The 20,798-nt window shown below is 35.4% G+C and overlaps 1 protein-coding gene across 1 annotated transcript in view; it reads right to left on the bottom strand.

Moving 5' to 3' along the window:
- The window catches only part of DEUP1 (deuterosome assembly protein 1), a 78,664-nt gene that overhangs the window by 16,459 nt on the left and 41,407 nt on the right, over positions 1–20,798 (bottom strand). The window contains exons 7-11 of the mRNA XM_045817854.1: positions 19,561–19,706; positions 16,306–16,411; positions 10,430–10,627; positions 8,739–8,825; positions 1,160–1,183 (exon numbers count right to left, since the gene is read on the bottom strand). Coding sequence (XP_045673810.1) covers positions 1,160–1,183; positions 8,739–8,825; positions 10,430–10,627; positions 16,306–16,411; positions 19,561–19,706 — 561 coding nt within the window. The remainder of the gene's footprint in view (positions 1–1,159; positions 1,184–8,738; positions 8,826–10,429; positions 10,628–16,305; positions 16,412–19,560; positions 19,707–20,798) is intronic.

Genomic DNA, 20,798 nt, shown 5'->3' with positions numbered 1-20,798 from the left:
CTACACTTTTCTAAATGTACCATAATAAAATAAGTGTTGTGAGCATGACCTGGAAGCATTACACAGCTAATGCACTTACATGATTTATATTTATAAGCATATTCCATTTTCCTCGACAACAATGTTTTTTGAGCTCTCTCATTTCATGTTTTTTAAAATACTTCTCAAGCAAAATCAGGAATATATATCCTCTGCTAGATAGTTATCATGTTGAAAATAGACATTGATTAAATTTTTCCTCTGTATTTTTGGTGGGTTATTTTATAGGCCTATTAGCTCATTTTTTTTTCTTTAAGATTTTAAGGTTCCATAGTTTTAATCCATTTTTTTGTTCTTGAAATGGCAAAACCTCTGGTGCCTATTTACCTGAACACACTAGCATTAGACCAGTTGAATTAATGAAGTGTCTGAATAATAGTATTTTGTATATGCACTTACTCTTTTAAATTCATGTATATTCAAACATAACATTTGGGCTAAGAAAGTATTTCTACAGGACTGGCTTTAATCATGCCTTATGGTTAGTATGCTGATTTTCAGGGTGTAAATGGATGTTTTAGATACTTGTGAGGACACTAATTTTTATGCTATTACTTTATTTAGCAAACTTTATGGATAGTAAAAGGCAAATTAGTCTTTAAAATCACCATAAATTCTGAGATCCAATTAAATCTCATTTTATGACACTTTCTTTCTATGAAAGAAAATTTAGTAAATATAAATACAGTTCAGAGTAAATATGAAATTACACAAATTATCATGATAGACTGGATTCTTTGTGAGCTCCCCAGGAGCAGAATAAAGATAAACCCCTCACTTTTCTCCATGCAGTTAAATTTTTGCACAAATCCAAGGAAAACATATTTTTTCAGAGCCAAGAACCTCTTTCTAGAACTATTACTAGTGTAAGACTCTCACTGAGACGTGAGGAACTCACATACAAGGCAGTCAGTCCCATCAGTGTGTGCCCTTTGGAGGACAATGGGAGCTGCCCCAGCGCCCCACACTGCATCACTGGATAATGCTGCGTGCAAGGCTGCTGTGGCTGCCACTGGCAGGTGCGTTTTAACACTGCTTTCCCTAGGTATCAGTCAGCAGGGGGCCTCAGTCAGGCAAGCAGAAAAGTTCTCAAAGCTTTAACTATTTAGAAATAACTTACCTTAATATCAGTGACTTCACTTATCTAGAAAGGAAAAAAACTATTATTTTAATGTTATATGAATACCACATATTTTAGAAGACTTAACAATAATGATGTTAATATTTTGTTTCTCCTTCTCTGAGGCACAATTTTAGCACCAGTGACTTAATTCCATATTTGCTCATCCAAATTCTTCAGAAGGAAGTAAGTAATTATCTAGCTATGTAATTAATTTAACACATAACAGATATGAGTTTTCTTCATAAAATCTTTAAACTGAGTCCTAAATAAGTGACATAATAGATTGTAAACTCTCAAAGAGCAAAGAATTATACTGAAGTCTTTTTAAATTTAATAGACGTGAGATTTTTCTCTCATATTTGGGGAGTGCTTTGACTGTTTCAATTATCAAAGTCAATTCTAAATCTTCATACAAAAAATAGAGCAGTTATAAACTTCAAATATGAATTATAATCATACATAAAATATATATAACTAAATCGTATTTCAGTAAGTATCACACTGAAGGCCATATCTCAATGGTATTCCATTTTATGATATCCAATTATCCAATCTCTAAACAAATGTACATTATATGTATATGTTTTAAGTGCTACAGAGGTAATCAAATATGAAAAATAGATTTTCCCTTCATGATAATACAATAAAAAATTGAGCAAATTAGAGCTTCTGATCAAGATGGAAGCATAGGTAGATATATATTGCTTCCTCACACAACAAAAAGAATGACAACAACCAATTTAAAAACAGACAAAAACCAGAACTGCCAGAAAATCAAACTGTTTGGAAGTCCAACAGCAAAGGAGTTAAAGAAAAAAACACTTATCCAGACTAGTAGGAAAGGTGGAGACAGGCAGCCAGGGCAGAGAGGATGTGTGGCAAGTCAGTGGCTGGTGGACCAGGAGGTCCCACATTCACATGCAAATAAACTGGAAGGCAACAACGGGAGCAGGGGGGGGGGGGGGGGGGGGGGGGGGGGGGGGGGGGGTTGGGGGGGGGGGGGTGGGTGAGACAGACCATGCAACCCAGGGCTCCAGTGTGAGGAAATAAAGCCTCAAAACCTTGTGGTGGTTGAAGTGGTGAGGGAAACTCTCAGCTTCACAGGAAAGTCTGTTGGAAGGACACATAGGATCCTAGAATGTACACAAGCCCACCCACCTAGGAATCTACACCAGAAGGGCCCAATTTGCTTATGGATAGTGGAGGAAGTGACTGAAAGTCAGCCAACAGCCAAGCAAGCAGCATTGTTCCCTCTCTGTCCCCTCCATCTCATACAGTGCCACAACCCAGTGAAGTGGGTTACACTGTCTGTCAGACACCTAGGGCTCTGCCCCTTACAATGTAACAGGTGCACCAAGACAAAGAAAATATGGCCCAAATGAAAGAACAGAACAAATTCCAGAAAAAGAACTAAGTGATGAGGAGATAGCCAGGCTATCAGATACAGAGAGTTCAAAACACTGTAAATCAGGATGCTCACAGAAATGATTGAGTAGAGATGCAAAATAGAGGAAGAAGTGAAGGCTATACAGAGTGAAATTAAAATATACAGGGAACCAACAGTGAAGGGAAGGAAACTGGGACTCAAATGAATGATTTATAACAGAAGGAAGAAATAAACATTCAACTAGAACAGAATAAAGAAATAAGAATTCAAAAAAATGAAGAGAGGCTTAAGAACCTCTGGGACAATTTTAAATGTACCAACATCTGAGCTAGAAGGGGAAGAGGAGGAACATGAAAATGAAAACTTTTTGAACAAATAATGAAGGAGAACTTCCTCAATCTGGCAAAGGAAATAGACTTCCAGGAAGTCCAGGAAGCTCAGAGAGTCCCAAAGAAGTTGGACCCAAGGAGGAACACACCAAGGCACATCATAATTACATTACCCAAGATTAAAGATAAGGAGAGAATCTTGAAATCAGCAAGAGAAAAGGAGACAGTTACCTACAAAGGACTTCCATAAGACTCTCAACTGATTTCTCAAAAAAAAAATCTTGCAGGCAAGAAGGGGCTGGAAAGAAGTATTCCAAGTCATGAAAGGAAAGGACCTACACCCAAGATTGCTCTATCCAGCAAAGCTTTCATTTAGAATGGAAGGGCAGATAAAGTGCTTCCCAGGTAAGATAAAATTGAAGGAGTTCATCATCACCAAGCCCTTATTATATGAAATGTTAAAGGGACATATCTAAGAATAAAAAGAAGATCAAAACTATGAACAGTAAAATGACAACAAACTCACAACTATCAACTACCAAACCTAAAAAAAAAAACAAAAAATAAGCAAACAACTAGAATGGGAACAGAACCACAGAAGTAGAGATCGCATGGAGGGTTATCAGTGGGGAGGGGGAGGCAGGAGACTGGGGGAAAGGTACAGGGAATAGGGAGCATAAATAGTAAGTACAAAATAGACAGGGGGAAGTTAAGAATAGTATAGGAAATGTAGAAGCCAAAGAACTTATATGTAGAACATATGGGCATGAACTAAGGGGTGTGGGGAATGCTGGAGGGAGCAGGGTACAGGGCAGAAGAGAATAAAGGGGAAGAAAAAAATGAGACAACTGTAATAGCATAAATCAATAAAATATACTTAAAAATATACCTACAATTGAGTTGATTAAACTAACATATATGAAAAAAATCTTGAATAATATAAAATGTAATTGTATGTTAAATTATGCTGCACCAAGTAGGAATTCTAATGATTTTTAATCAGTGAATAACAACAGCATTTGGACTGAGATCATGCAGGAAGTGAGATAAAATAGGCTTTGCTGATCTCTTTCATGATATTAGCAATGGTTTCCATGGTAATTTATTCATGTCTCTTAGACTACAGGTGAGATTCATAGATTCACAAGTATTTATTGAGCTGTACTCTATACCAAACCCTGCATGAAGAAAAAGTATGAAATATAATCATTTCTTTTCTATGGAATTTTATGACTGATGAGATAAAAATACATATACTTACATAAAAGTTAAAAAAAGAAGACAATTCAAAAGTTAGTGCTAAATTTTTATAACTAAGAGGGCTAAATAAAGTCAAAGAAAGGAGAAATAAATGGAGATGACTTCATGGAGGAAATAAAATTTAATCTAGGTTTATAAATCCAAAAGCCAGTACTTGCAAATACTATAAAATAAATAATCCCCTTGTAGGTCAGACTTAAAAAAAGGAGAGTGAGAACTAAATTGTACAAGTTTGGGATTGAGAGGAACATAAACACAGAATATAGAAGAGATGAAAAGAATTATAGGATATTACTACCTTTGATAATAAGGAAACAAATTGTTATCGGTAAAGATTTCCTAGAAAAATACAAATTACAAAAAAAACACACAAAACAACCTAAGAAGGGAAATTTGAATATGCTGAGGTAATGAAAAGGTAATTGAGATTTACTTTATTAAAACTTCAATGTCCAGATGGTTTGATAGCTAAGTTCTTTCTAACCTTTAAAGGACTGATATTTTCCATATTATTTAAACACTTTTAGCCCACTCATAAAGATAGAAAGCTCCCAGTTTATAGTCTAAAGCCAGCATAATGTTAAAACAAGTAGAAAAAAGAGAATTATATGCAAATCTCATTTATACATACAGGTATTAATTTCTAAATAAAATATTATCACATAGAATTCAGTAATATACCAAACTTGTTAGAGTATGGCTGTTAGGAGTTGACACCTTTGGACTCCTAACTTCCAGAACTGCACAGTAAGTTTCTGTTGTTTGAAGCCACCCACTTTGTGGTAGTTTGTTAGCCCTAGGTACTGAATGCAATGACCAAGAAGAATTATGCCAGGAATTCAAAGGTAGATCAATAGTAGAAAATATCTGCCAACCATAGTCTATTACATAGCAACAAATTAAAGAACAAAAACCACATGATGTCATATACACTAAAAAGACATTGACTAAAAACCAGCAGCACATCTTAACTCTAAGTAAATTAGGGATATAGAGATATAAGAGGGGTGGGAGAAGGGGACCACAGAAAAGAAAGTAAAGGGATTAGATAAAGAACATGTATGCATGACTCATGGACACAGACCACACACCATGGTGATGGCCTGAGGGAAGGCGAATGGTGCCTGGAATGGTGGCAAAGGAGAAAATGGAGACATTAATAATAGTGTCAACAATAAAAATAAGAAAGAAAGCTATAATAGAGACCATAAATCAAGAACAAAATATTATCCTAAACAGTAAAACACTCAAACAATTTCATCTAAAATCATGAATTAGACAGATTTGTCAGTAATCACTATTATTTAATATTTGGTTGGGCAATATTATTATTTAATATTCTCTTGCAATATGACAAAAATACCTGATATGAACAATAGAAAAGAGATAAAGCTTTTTGTTGATAAACAATTATATATCTCAAAAAACTTAAGGATCTCAAGTAAAATGCCTACTAAAACTAATAGATAATTTGGCTTTTTTCTATATTAGCAGTAAATTCTTACATATGAAAAAAAGAAAACATTCCACTTACAAAAAGGATAAAATTATAAAATACTTGGAATACATTAAAAATAAAGGTACAGAATCTATACAAAGAAAATAGCAAGATCTCATTGAAGAGCATAAAAAAGAAATGAAGAAATGGAAAGCCATGTCATGTTTTTGGATGGAAAGGCATATTAGCATAAAAATAACAGTTCTTTCAACTGTTATCTTTCAAAATTAATATATAAACTTAATTCCAAACAGAATCAACAGGAAATTACCAGGAGGAACTAGATAAATTGAACTTCACATTGATATAAAAATTTAAATTGGGTTCCTGTTTTCTATCACATGCAATATTACAATTCAAATGGATTAAAGACTTAGATGAAAAATGTAGAAATCTTAGAAGAAACACTAAACATTATATATACAGTGTAGGCACTGGAAAACCTTGTTATTCAAGGAAGGAAATCCAGAAGCTATAAACAAAAAGATATACATGTTTGACAAATACAAGTTGAAAACTTTTTATATGGCAAAATAATTTATAAATAAAATTACAAACAATAAATTTAGAAAAGTGCTAGTATAAATTGACAAGAAAAAGACAGCCCAACAGAAGAATGAGCAAAGAATACAACTAATTCATAGTACATTGCTAAATAAATATTAAAAAATGTACACAGTATAGTCACAGAAATGCATATTAAAGCACTATTGAGAAATCACTTTATACCCATCAGAATGACAAAAATTCCAAAGAGCTATAACATATACTGCTGGTAAGGATGAAAGAGAAAGGTAGAATTATAATTTGAAAACAAATGTTTTAAAATTGAAATGTAGATAGATATCCTTTGAATCAGCAGTTTCATTATTATGGTTATATGTGTAAGTACATTTTTTGACAATATTGTTTATTTGTGCAAACACCTGGAAACAAAATTGAATTAATTCTGAGTAAATTAATTCTGAAAAATAGTTAAATAAATTTTGATATGTTCACATCATGGGATATTACTAAGCCATTATACAGAAGGACATAGACCTAAACCAGCTGACTTTTAAGGATTTGCAAAGGATTTTGTTGAGTGAACAAAAACAGGACACAGAAAAGTGTGTTTGTATAATGTGATCCATTTTTTCAAAAAAGTTAAAACCCCTAGTTATATATGACCACATACATACGTATATATGTATGTATACATACGTATATATGTATGTATACATATGTATATATGTATGTATGTATATTCACATACACATATGAATTCATAAAAATGAAAAATTACAAATTGATACATACTGTATAATTAACATGTTATCTGGTAGATGTGGTGTGAGGTGGCAAAGAGAAATAGAAGAAAGGAGAAAGGGAGAAGCAAGAAAAGACCACTAAAATCACAAGTATGTAAGTTATGATTTACTTTATTAAAAATTATATATATTTTACATAAGGATGTATCTTTTCCTAAGAAATTCAAAGAAAATCAGATGTTTTTCTACTGACTTGTAGAGATATTTATGATATATAGTCAAAAGGCGGTTAATGTATAGTGTACATTTATTTCTGTAAAAGAACATTCGACTCATCCCCTGCATATGTGTGTGAGCAAAGAAAATATTCTAGAATGCTACACTGGGTATCTCAGGAATCCAAACTAGAACTGGGGATAGAAATAAAGATAATTAGTATTTTTTTACACATCTTTATTTGTTTTATTTCTTGAAAAAACAAATAAATGAGCAAAGCTAAATGCCTACATAGTGAAGCCAGAGTGAAGCAAGCTCAGTGGGGGCTGTGAAGATGCACAATACACCTAAAAATATTTTAAAAAGTAACAGAAAACCATTTTGTGAAAGAAAAAAAAAGACACTCATGAGGGCAGGATCCAATTTAACTCTTTGTGTTTCCAGTGTTCAGAAATGAAAGTCCTAGGTGTCATGAAGATTTTAAGTAACAGATGGGAAAACCACATATACTTTACTTCTTATCTGCCTCAAGTACTCCGATCATAGGACCCATGACAAGGCCCAGAGAAGAGGCTGAAATGCTTCCAGAATACCTCTACTCTTTGGTGCTAGAATGTGGACTACTATGAGAACAATGACATACTATTACAGAAATACAGGGAGGAGAGGAGGTAGGGTAGAGGTAGAACAGGGTATCGGGGGATAAATGGTGATGGAAAAAATAAAATTAAGTAAAAAAGAAATACAGTATTATGGCTTAAGAAGGGACCATGGAGAATGCCTAATTCAACTTCCTCATTTCACAGCTGAGGAAACTGAAGCCAGGTTAAGCAATGACCATACTCATCTTTTACCTTCTCCATTCCCCAAATAGTAGAAAGATTATTTTTCTTCAGAATTTTCTTTCAGAGCAAATAAATGGTAAACAAATAACAAGCCTATTTCATTAGTTCGATGAATAAGCATTATCCCATTTGCATATAAAAACCAGCCCTTAACTGTTACATTAAACAGTTGAGATGATAGGCACAGAACCAGTTTAAGATGCCTTGTGTAAACCTGAAGAGTCACTGGTTAAAGCCACAAGGCAAGTTCTCACTCCTTTATTTACTCCTCCTATCTTTTCAACCAACATTCACTAAACATTTATTACACCCCTGATGCAGTGAGGTGCTGGGGATGCAAACATCTATTAATGTTGCAGCACCTCACTGCAACAGGAGTTCACCATTCAGTGGGGAAGTGTGAAGCTGTGAAATAAATCAGGCCAAAATACAAACCAAGTGTGGATGGAACGATTCGTTCTGACTGGAGTTTCAGGGGTGGTTTCTTCAAGGGAAATGTGACACTTGAGTCAGGCCATGCAGGATGTAGGATTTCAGAGGCAACGGCAAGAGCAAAAGCAAGGAAGTAGCATGTTTGAGGAAATGATCAGAATTGAGCCCAACCCAAGAAAAAAACAAGGTAGAAAACCAAAATTCAAATCAAGTGTTTTAGCCTGAAGATAAAAGTAAATTCAATCCATGTGCAAGATATTTTGCCACCCCATAGGAAGTTCTCAGTAAATAATGTCTGGCTAAATCCTGACCAACTAAGTAATCTCTGTGTAATTTACTGAATAATTTCAGCATATTACCATGTACCGTCCAGGGTCTAAATCTCCCATCATTCCTTTTAGGTGTGCATTTTCAGCTCTGACAGCTTTATATCTTATATCTGAGACCTGAAAGGAGATGAGTAGGTGAAAATGAATATAAAATTCATAATAAAAGCTCATAATTCTTTTCTAATTAATTTTATTTTGTTAGTATAAATATTTTCTAAGGGTAGTGAAAGGAAATACTTCTTGGGCATGATTATCATAAATTATGTATTCTCATTAGGTTCTATTTTTGGTGGGCCCCACTTTACCCTCCTTTTCTGATCAGTGCTAAGATAAAAATAGTCAACCGAAGTAATGATTCATTTACATTTTTCTTCCCAATTCCTAAGTTCCTTTTCTCAGTTCCATTTTCTAGTGTATGCAAATTACCATCAGAAAAATCACAACTTTAAAAGGACATTTGAATAACACTATCCATTAAATTTCTCTATTACCTGATTAATTTTGACAATATGCAAATAGGACTTTCATGTTTAATTTTGTTCTTTCTGATTTTTCTGCCAAGTTTCCTTTTTTTAGTGACTATTTCATTTTTGTCTTCTAATTTATTTTCCCCTGATTTCCTCTACTTGACAGTACTTAGAGAACACGATATCTACCCTTTAATTTATCTAGGGCTCATTTCTACATAAAACACTTCCCTCAAAAACATTTACTTTTGTAAATTACAAAATATATTCATTCTCCTTGACAAAAACCTAAAAACACATAAGAATATAATGGTGAAAATAAAAATTCATAATTCAACTATCCAGATCACTGTTAATGTGTAAAATAACCTTTCCTATATAGGTGTACCCAATGCTACTGTCCCATTTATGCTGTTTTCCTGGGTATTGTACTAATTAATCAGTTTAAGGCTTATAATTGGGCAAAGGCTGAATCTTTTCTGTTTTTATAATACATAGATTTAAATGGCTGTGTTATTTCTGAAGTGACTCAAGTGCCTTTAAAGTTATTGAATGGTGCTTTCAAATCCCCTAGATTTGGATTAAAAAAGCAGATAAATCCTATGTCTCGTAGCAGGCCACCAGTTTGATGGTGGATAAGGGATTGAGGGAATTTCAAAATAAATAGGATGGAAAGGAGGGAGTTAGGAAGAAGAGAAGGAGGACTCAGGATTTCCTTGCAGTATTTTATCAGTAGAATGTTATAACTGCTGTTTTTCCCGCATGAGCCATGCTGTGCATTGAGTCAATGTTTAGTAAATATGAACTAATTTTCATGTTTCAATGTCCATTCTTTAAAACCTGAAAATAAACATATAAAATGGGGGTGGGAAGTATATAGGAAAGACTGGAATAGAGGCTTTTTAGAAAGATAAAAATATTCATGGAAGGAAACTATAGAAAACAAGTTCAGGAAGAAATCTTTGACTATGGTGTGCTGTGGGAGGTGATCAAAATGTATGGGTCACAAGAAAATTTTCAGATGAGAGTTAATGAAATTATCTTGCACTGTCACTTATTTCCCTGGCCCTTCTTTGGATGACACTTTGCATGATCTGACAAAGGTTTTATGTGACTCCACAAGACATTTCTGTTATGCTAGTCTCAGAGATGATACTGAAAAATGCAATGCTTGTATTAGTCAGTACCAAAGGCTACAGTCTGCATTGAGCAAGACAGTGACCTGGGCAGGTGCGGACCTGCCTGCTTCCATACCTGATGTTTTGCTAACATTTTTTCTTTTATTTCTAACTCCATTTTTAACTGTCTCTCCAAAAGGGCAGCTCTCCTCATGATTGTTGCTATAGTGATCTCCTTCTGATGAAGCTCCTCTGTGAGGTCAGAGATTTCATTCCTCATTCTTTCCTGTGCAGAGCTGTGGTCCTCTTCCTCCTCACAGAGGTGGCTTCTTATCTGCAGCAGATATGTTCCAGAAAATATTAACAAATCCTTTTATTTATAAAGCAACTTAAAGCTTTTATTGGCCATATTCAGTCTTCTTATCCTATCTTAAAACTTAGGCAGGCCCAATCTACCCCCCTTTTGTGATTAATGCTAAATTAAAAACAGATACTTACAATAATGATTCATTTACTTTTTCCTGCTGCAAAGATTTTATTTTAAATGTTTATTTTTATTGTAAATAATAATACAGATGTCCCCAATTTCCTCCCAATTTGCTTACCTCAGGCCCCACCCTCCTCTCCCTCTGGCCCAATTAATTTACTTTGTCCCCTCCAATTTCAAATTTTCATTTCTCACTTCTATAGTATTTTCTTTTTTTTTTAAAGATTTTATTTATTTATTTTTAGAGAGGGAAGGAAGGGAGACAGAGAGAGAGAGAGAAACATCAATGTGTGGTTGCTGGGGGTCATGGCCTGCAACCTAGGCATGTACCCTGACTGGGAATCAAACCTGCGACACGTTGGTTCACAGCCCGAGCTCAATCCACTGAGCTACGCCAGCCAGGGCTTGTATTTTCTACTGTACATAAATCATCACCTACTGCTGACACTACTTTAATTACTTTGACAGAAAGGTGAAAAAAAAAACTATTGTAACAGGGTGCAGAGTGTATTCCCCACAACTCTTGATGGGGGAAGTAGATGATACATTGCATAACAGTAGCAGGTTAATAGCCACGCCTTCCTGAAGGAAAGAGGGCTGCTCCCCAGGGCAAATTGTGCATGTGACTGGAAACGTTCAGGGCCTGGTGACACAGAGGTAGGGGGAGCTCATACAGCACACATAGCACTCATATAGCACCTGCACAACACACAGGGGGCAGATGCCCACCCTGGATATCCATGTGTCATTGGGAACTTTTGCCCTGACTAAAAATGGCAGCCAAAAAAGGTAAAAGATATGGGGGAACTGGTAAAAATGGTGGACACTAACACATTATAAGAGGGATCAGATATGAGGTCAATAGAAAGTTCCAGGCTGAGCATTTAAATGAGGGTGGGCTGAAAGAGGAAAAAACCAAAACCAAAACCCAGGAAGTCTGGAGTAAGAGAGAGAAACCACGTGTTCTGGAATGAGAGAGAAGAGATCTAAAAGCTGGAAATCCAGTGAGTTACCAGAGCTGGCAGCGAGATGGGGGACCTGCCCACCCACCCAGATTCGAGTCTGCCTGGAGAAGGCAGCAGCAGGGCTGATGGAGCTGCCGGGGCCCTGCCTAGCCACCACGATTCATGAGAGATGCTTGGAGATGAACTGTGACTGATCTGCAGACTTCTGCTTTTCTGAAAGATGGTATCTCTGACTGGCATATCCTGAAACTGGCCTGGTTTAGCAAAGTGAGACAGGACTTTGTGTTTTGGGGTGTTTTTAAAGGGAGGAGGGCTTAACAGCAGAAATCTGCCATTACTCTAAATCTTAAAACCTTTATACACAACCCTTGTCCTTTTTCACCAAACTCTTGCATCAGGAGTCACGCTTCTTGGCAGCGGGCCATTGAACCCCACAGCTGTTCAAGAACAGCAATGGCGGGGTCTGTAACAGTAACATCAAAGATTTTCCTCCAGCTTTATGGACGTATGTGTATAATTGGTATACAAAAAAACTGCACATAATTCATGTACACAGTTTTGTGAGTTTAGACCTACACCTGTGCTACTATCACCACAATCAAGATGATAATCATATCCATTACCTCCAAAAGCTTCCTTGTATCCCTTTGCTATTTAATGTATGTGTGTGTGTGTTTGTGGTTAGAACATTTAACATGAGATCTACCCTCTTAAATTTTTAAGTGTACATCCCCTTTCTGTTAATTATAGGCACTGCATTGTGCAGAAGATTCTGGAACTTACTCATGTTGCTTAACTTGATTCTATATCCATTGAATAAGCACCCTAGAGTGGTGTGGTAGAAGAACACTGAACCCACAACCCAGAGCAAGACTTTTTTAGGAGAGGGTAAGTGACTTACTCAGGTTCATAAAGCTACTAACTGTCAGAGCTAGGACTAGATCCTAGGACTCTCAGCTTTAAATTCAGTGCTTTTTTTTCTTTGACTAAATTGTGCTGTACTTTTTGTGCCTAAATGCTATGTTTTTCAGAATCATGTTATAATAAATTTCAAGCTTAATGTGTCCATGAAAACGTATAACCTCCTCTCCGTAGCCTGTGGAGTCTCATCTTCCTAACCTTCGCCCAGCCTTCCGTGTTAGGGACCTCTGGAGCAGCTCGGACCCCTCCCAGCCCTCATCCTCCCAAATCCAGTTAAGCAGCCAATTCTGTCTCTTCTGTTTCAATCTCCCTTAAATCTTACTCCTACTCTCTATTCCTACCACCACTATCTTAGTCCAGCCTCTTAACATCTTTTTAAGAATCATTTACTGTCCCTAATTTTTGAGGTTTGGAGGTAAAGTACACAATCACTGATCTAAAAAGAAAATCATAGTTCATTGGGGGAAACAGAAAATTAACAGTTATATGACAGTGTAGCAATCAGTGTCAGCATTATGCAGTGGAGGAGGTACCAAACCCAGCCTGAGGATTCAGGATAGGATTCCCAGAGGAGAGGACATCAGACCAAATATTGAGGAATAAATGGAAGCTGCATGGAAAATAGAGGGGAGAAGGGCTCCTAGGCAAATAATGCAGCCGAGGCACAGGGGTGAATGCACACTCAGTGAACCGAAGGGAGTATGGAGTGGCTGGGACTTAGCATGTTGTGAGAAATAGGGCTGGAGAGTTACTTAGGCGCCATCCACAAGAGACGTGTATGAATGTACCCAGGGCACTTACTTTGAAAATAGATTTGTTTTTCAGGATATATGTCTGAAAGAATAAGGGTATCTGCTTTCTTTCTTTTTTGAACATAGCCAGAATATTATATCATTATAGTGTCTTCAAAGTATTAACACCAATTCCTCACTGTCATCAAATATCCAGGAAGTATTCATATTTAAAATTGTATCAGAATGAAATTTTTAAAGTTTATTTGAATGGAGATCTAAATATGAGCCACGCATTGTGACTAGGTTGTATCTTTTTAAAGTCTCTCTTTTTGTATGTGATTGTGTGTGTTGTAAGTACTCTACATGTATCATCTCATTTAACCCCCATACATCGCTCCATTTTGCAGATGAGAAATTTGAGGTCACATAACTGCTCATAGTCACATTCCTGGTGACAGGCAGTCTGATTCCAGGACCTTACACATTGTGCTGTATAACCTCTGTGAGCAGAGCCCTAGAAGGTGAGTCACATGTTGGGATCACCTGACATGGAAATTATGCACATCCAGCAGGCAAACTCGATCCATCCCCAGGCGTTATACTACCTCATCTGATTATATTCTTATTACTAACACTTTCATAATTGCAGAGTTGGACATGACCTTACAAATCACATGGTCTAACCCCATCATTTAACAGAAAAAATAAAGACTCAGAGCAGAGAACTGACTGAGTTTAAGCTATCCATCTCCTACTAGCAAAAGAGGAGACTAGGAAAGTGAAGTACAACATCCTCACCCCGAGGACAATATTTTAAGTCCCTTTTCACTTCCAATCTTCTTCCAGTTTTTTTCTTATAATTTGATGAAACTACTGGGTTGTTCTCTAGCTGGTGCCAGTTTGAGTTTTGCTGTTTGCATCCCTGAGGTACAGTTTACATGTTTTTTGAAAGTGGAACTTATCTAATGCTAGAAAATGAATATGCTGTTGTGAAAATGGAGTAAACTCTTTTTGTTATTTTCACAACATTTACTTATTAAATTGGCATGCTATACACTGCAAAACTTCCTTCTAAATGAGATTAATTTGCCTAGCTGCAAATGACTTTTGGCTTTATTAAAAATGTCAATTTATAACAAACAAATGACTAAAAATAGTTCGATGTTGAAAAAATAAGATATATAATACATGGCTCTTGTTGCTTTTATTACAAGAGAATGAAAATGCTCTCCACAAATGCATCCTGGAAGCTATCACTGTTAGTGCACAATTCATTTGTTACCTTTTCCTGCACAGCAATACATTATCTAGAGGTCTCCAAGAGCCTATAAAGAGATTTGTGCCTTGTATTCTCTCCTTTCATGTCAAAACTGTGCAGAATCAGTATATTCCTGGTATTACTCAAAGGTTTATTATTCTTTGTAAGTCTCTGAGATTAAGAACAGTATAACTATACTTTAGGTGGCTTTAGTCAACATTTTATCATAATATATATATATATTCACTAGGGACACCAGTAAAGAACAGTGTTTTAAAGTTATATTTTTAACTATCAGTAAAATCAGTTTTATGGGATTATGTGAAAAATATAAGAAAAACAGTCATTAATTTACATCACCTCTTCTACACTTAATAGTTGCCTGACAGTGAACTCTGGGAGTCAGGATTTATCTTTCACATAATCATATTTCCTGCAGAAATAAGCAGAATAGCCAATAGTTCTACTAGATCCTCAATAAATGTTTGTTGAATTTCTACAAACAATAACTGAAGTTATGATCCTATATAATTATGGGGGACTTTGGCCTTAATATGAATTAATTCTCTAAATATTTACTTTCACTTATCATATGTCAAGCATTGTGCCAGGCACTAGATGGTAATTCAAAGTCATACCCTCCCATAGATTTTTCCTGCTTTTAACAGTTGTTCAGATTATATAGCACTGTATATTCTGTGAGATCATCAAACCTGAAGGACCAGAGAAGGGCATAGTAGACTGACAAACTCATGGAAAATAATACTGGATTTCCTAAAAAGAGAAGAGAATATACTTTTTGTTGGAGTTGAGAACCACAGTGACCAGGTCTTATTCTTCCTTGTATTTCTAGCTCCTGGAAGAGCACTTGGCACATGTTAGGTGCTCAGTGACAAAATGTGGATGTGACCAACAACAATAGCAGTCAATGTTGTAGGAGCTCCCTCTGAGCTGGGGAGGCCCTATTCTAAGCACTTCACATGCACTATTTTATGGATTTTAACTTATGGGAAGAGTATGACCTTTGGAGCCAGATTGCTTAGATTCAAATACAGCTTCTGCCAGATTAAATTTATAATACTGGAAAAAATTACCTAAATTTTCCATGCCTTAATTTCCTCAAATAATTAAAAGAGGATGATATTAGTACCTACCTTATGAGATGGTTGTGAGGAATAAATAAATTAGGATTTGTTAAGCCTTTAGAACAGCTCCTTGGCACATGGTAAGTGCTATTTGAGTAGCAGCTATTTACTTCTCATTAAACCCTCATCACAACTTTGTGAGGCAGATACTAATTATCACAGCCCCATCCTGGAAACAGGGACCCTGAGCAACTTGTATACACAACTTCCCCAAGCTTGTGCACCTAACATATGGTCGAGCCCAAGTCTGTGCTCTCATGTTTCTTACTCTAAGCTACCTTTCATGGAGCCACGGCCCTCCACCTTTCACACACTCTCCTCATAACAGAGCAATATCCTAAAGCTTGTGGTTTTTATAGCATCACGCAGAAGAATGTCAATTTTAGCAGCTTGGAGAAAATATAGAAGGAAAAAGAAGTGAGTGAGAAGAAAGATACTTTCCCCCTTTGTATTTAAAGACTTCAGATCTGCCTGGAAGAATGGAGCCTGTTATTTTCCATACCTTATTCAATTCTTTTTCATGATTTGGTTGATCTGGGGTCACTGAAAACAGCTCTTGCTTTTTCCTTTCTGGTTCTTTAACACAAGGCGAATAAGATGATTCAAATCTACAAATTCGAATGAGTAAAAATCAAGCTTAATTTGATAAATTGTTAGGATTATATTGTTAATTTGGACCATTGTAGAGAACAGAGATAGATTATTAGCGTGTTGGAAACATTTCTAGGTACAGAAATTGCAAGTTATAATACATTCGGATCCCTTAACTAATTACCTATTTAACTGAGTGCAAATGGCTTTAGAAAAAAAAAAACCCAGGTAGTAATTAATATGGAATTTTTATTATACATTAAAAATTGGCAGAATACTGGGTTTGCATATGAAGATAAGATTTTTTTAAAGAAGAGGAGACTGTCTCCTATAATAAAATAACTTGGGAACCCATTCGAAAAAGGAAACAGACCTGAGTTGCATCCACATCATGGAAAGAAACTACATCAGGAGAAGTCTGAGGAAGGAGAAACCACTCCATAAAAGTGTCCCAAACACAAGTGATTCTGAGAGTCTACCTGAGAGAGCTCAACTATACCTATTCTTTGACTGTTCAATTTATAAAATGGAATGGCAACCACATATAGATACTAAAGGGGAAAAACAGAGAATTAATATAAAAAGCATAGTTTCCATAGGAAGTGTGGAGAAGTATAAGCAGGTACTGTTTACACCAGGGAAGTTGGTAAAATAAAAATTAAAACAGAAGAAATAAGATAACTAGGCAAGGAAAGCAGCATGCTTCCTATTGCCTGACTAATAGGTAGAGTCCAGAGTTTTGATGAAGGTGCCCACTTGTAACTAAGTACAATTTTAGATTTCTGAAGAACTTTTTAAAAGGTTCCTTAAATCAAAATCTTAAATTATATAGACAAACAACCCCCCCATCTGAATAACAATAGAAAAATAACTAATGAAGAGATTAAAAATAAGGGGATCTTTTAAAAGGTGTACATTAATAGTGATATTAATATTAGTATTTGTTAACAAATATATTTGTTGTCAAATATATGTTAAGTGTAGAAAACAGAGTATATAAGAATATATACTCCTATAATGTCCTCCAAGGAAAATATTGTCAGCATTTTTGTGTATATTGTCTTTTTTCCCTATGCGTGTTTATAAATGCATACACATTTCTCATACAATTAGAATGTACTTACATACTATTTTTCAGTCTTTTTTTGTTTTCCACTCAGTAACACATTGTGAACATTTTACCCATTATTCTCCTAAAACATTTCAAGACCAACCTTGAAATGTTCTTATTTGCTATGATTTGGAAGAGGTGAAAATGAAATTTCCTGTTTTTAATTTTTCCTAAGCAACTTCAGGGAATGGAATGCTGAACTAAATGGTTAAGAACCTCAAGATGATCTTGTAAATTTAAGTTAGCGAACAGAAGGAATATTAAACTTCAATGTGGACAAGTTCATAGAAGAGAACAATAGTCATGCTAATGTAAGAGGGTAATATAAAATATCAGGAAACTATCATTTGTCATGTAGGAAAGGAGTGTTGGAATTATTTTTAATAACTCAGAACATATCATTCCAAGGAGCTGCTATAACTGGAAAAAAAAAAAAAAAAGCCTAGCATTATTGAGAAAAGTTCTGATAATGAATAAAAGCATTACAATGCTACTTCTATAAAACTATTGTATGTCAACATCCAGTAGTCTGGGTTGCTTCACCTTAACACAATTAGAAAGAGGACACAAAATCCAAACAAAAGAAACCAAAACAATATAAAGGGCAGAACCACATTCACATAAAAACAAATTAGGATTAGAAACTTGCAATGGGAAAGAGGAAGGTTGAGAAGACTATGCCCAGCATCTAAAATACAATGGAAGCTGTGAAAAGTAAAATACCTGCTCAACAAATCTCAGAATACTAGAACTAAGTAATACCCTTCAATTGAGAAAGATGTAGTCTGGAGACCAAAATAAACACCAACTTAAATAGAGGATGGCAACTAGGCATAACAAAAGAGTTGCATTGGCTGGATATGTGAATAATTATAAGACTTTAAGTTAAATCATGTATCAAAGGACAATTGGTAATGTTTGGAATTCAGCATTAGCCTTGTGAAATAGCTCCACAGAAAGCACCTACAACACTCTTCACAAAAATACAAAGAGATGTAGTTGAATGGTTGGCTCTTCTAGGAAATTTATGCTTTTAGGCATATACATTCTTTCTGTGAGGACATTTCTCAGCAACTCTCTACGCTGGAACAGTGCCTTGCACATAATATATTTCCAATAGGTTTATTAATGATTGGTGATGATGGTATATAGCTTGTATCCAGAGCTTTCATTAATGCTGACTGTCTCCTAGGCATTCTACCACCCTTGGTGAGACATACAATAGGTCATTTTTTCCAAAAAAATTCTTTTGTAATTGAGGCTTAATAATTTTTAAGAAACTTAATTTGCCACTTTTTGTAAAGGGTAAACCTCAAGGAAATGCTAGCAAATGCCACAACTTTGAAGAAATAATTATTACCTTTAAAACAATGTAATTGTCTTTCAATAAAATATCCCTCACAATTTGGCTATTCAATTTTAGAAACCCTGTCATTGGTCTGTCACTGGCCTTCAGATTTGAGAAGGATTCAAATTCTAATGAGAACTAGAAAACATCAGTGAATGGTTGGAATAGTCACACCATTCATTCACAAGCATAAACATTTAATAATGTTTATGTGGTTATGGAATATGTAATACCTATCTAATTTTAAAAGAGGAAAAAATATGTTCTAATGAAACCCTTAATGGAAACGACAAGGTGGTAAGTGGGGAGATCAAAATGAGTACAACATTTATAGGTGAAAAAGTTAACAGGTTTACAAGCAATCAAAATAAAAGCATTTAAAAAATATGGAATACATCTTATTTAATTAAATATCAGCTCTATAATATTATTTTAGCAATATCCTAAAGAATAAAAGTTCTAAGAAAAGTTCTGACTCAGTATAACACAGAAGTGTCCATAGATCAGAACAAGATATAATTTTCTAGGTAAGTGAAGGTATTAATTTTTCAAATGAAATAATCATAAATTTCATTTTAATATCTAATATCTAACAACAGCATATAAATATAAAACAAAAAGACTTTTAATTTTAGTTTCAAATATAAAACACTCAAAAGTCATGTTTTGAGCAGTTTCTCTCAAGCTGCTGAATATAAAGAATATACCTTTTTTTATTTTCTTGAGCATTTTGGTATTCTCCTATTTTTAATAATTCTCTGTGCAACTGCAATCGTTCCATTTCTATAATTCTCAAGAGATCATCACGTGACTGTAACTCACTTTTCACCTCTGAGAGTCCTGCTTCCATGGCCTAAATAAAAAAAAATTTCAGTGCTCATATTTGGGTATCATGATGTATAATAATACATTTAAAAATGTTTAACATCTATGAACCAGCCTAATTCAAATGAACCAATAGCCCTTTGCTGGCTCTGTCTTATAGAATTTCATTTCTTCATTAATTTATTCAACAAATATTTACTAAGCTCTTATTATATACTCAACACCAAGGACAGACATAGAATCTGTCCTCAATGAGCTGACAGTCTAGTGATAACAACAAAGAGTAATCAAATAATCATACAAAGATGGCCACATCATATGCAATTTTGAAGGAGGGAAATATCAAAGTATGACTAAAATATCAATGCATAAAATTTGGATTAATGCAAATAATTCCCAAATTAAACCTGATAATAGCCAAGAAAAATCTAATTTTAAAGCTGGCCAACAATGTAAATGATAAATCATGGTTCCACTATTGTCCGATAGCAGCCCAGCACTTCAGCTGATAACTAGGAACACCGGCAATCCTGTGAGTTTAGTGTTTTACTTTGTTAGTAGGAGAGACTTGGGCAAGTTTAATAGCTGTTAGGAGAGAGAAAGGGTAACATTGATGGTGTCAGGATCCTGAGAAGGTGGACGAGTGGGTCCCAAAGCACATGCTTTGGGAAGCATCGCCTAAAGCAAAAGGGAGGCCCTCCTCTTTTGCAACAGGAAAGAAGGGAGAAAGATGGAACCTAGCCAAGTTCATGCTTGTGGACATGGGTGATAAGACAGTGGCTACCAGCTGGTTTCTAGTTTCCTTGTGAACAAAAAGGCAGTGTCAGGTGTTGATGGTGGAAGGGAGGTGGAGGTGGGGTTTGGGAGTCATTTTGGAGTGAAAAGGGTTTGAAATGACCTGCACTGGGAATGGGAGAGTTAGCTGATTGGAGCAGCAAGGGATTCCTGGAAGAGATGAGCTGTCACTCGAGGTTTGTGACCATGATCTATTGAGTGATTTCCTCCAGCAGTACTTGACTGTTTTCTGGAAGAAAGGAAGGGCAGAGTCCTTCCATCTCACCAGGTCTCTGACACTCAATTACACAGGGAAACTAGCATTTAGTAAGTGTACCCCACCCTG

The sequence above is a fragment of the Phyllostomus hastatus genome, unplaced genomic scaffold (assembly GCF_019186645.2).
Source record: "Phyllostomus hastatus isolate PE091 unplaced genomic scaffold, TTU_PhHast_1.1 phas_scaffold_317, whole genome shotgun sequence".
Lineage (NCBI taxonomy): Eukaryota > Metazoa > Chordata > Mammalia > Chiroptera > Phyllostomidae > Phyllostomus > Phyllostomus hastatus.
This window is presented reverse-complemented; position numbering and strand designations above follow the sequence as displayed.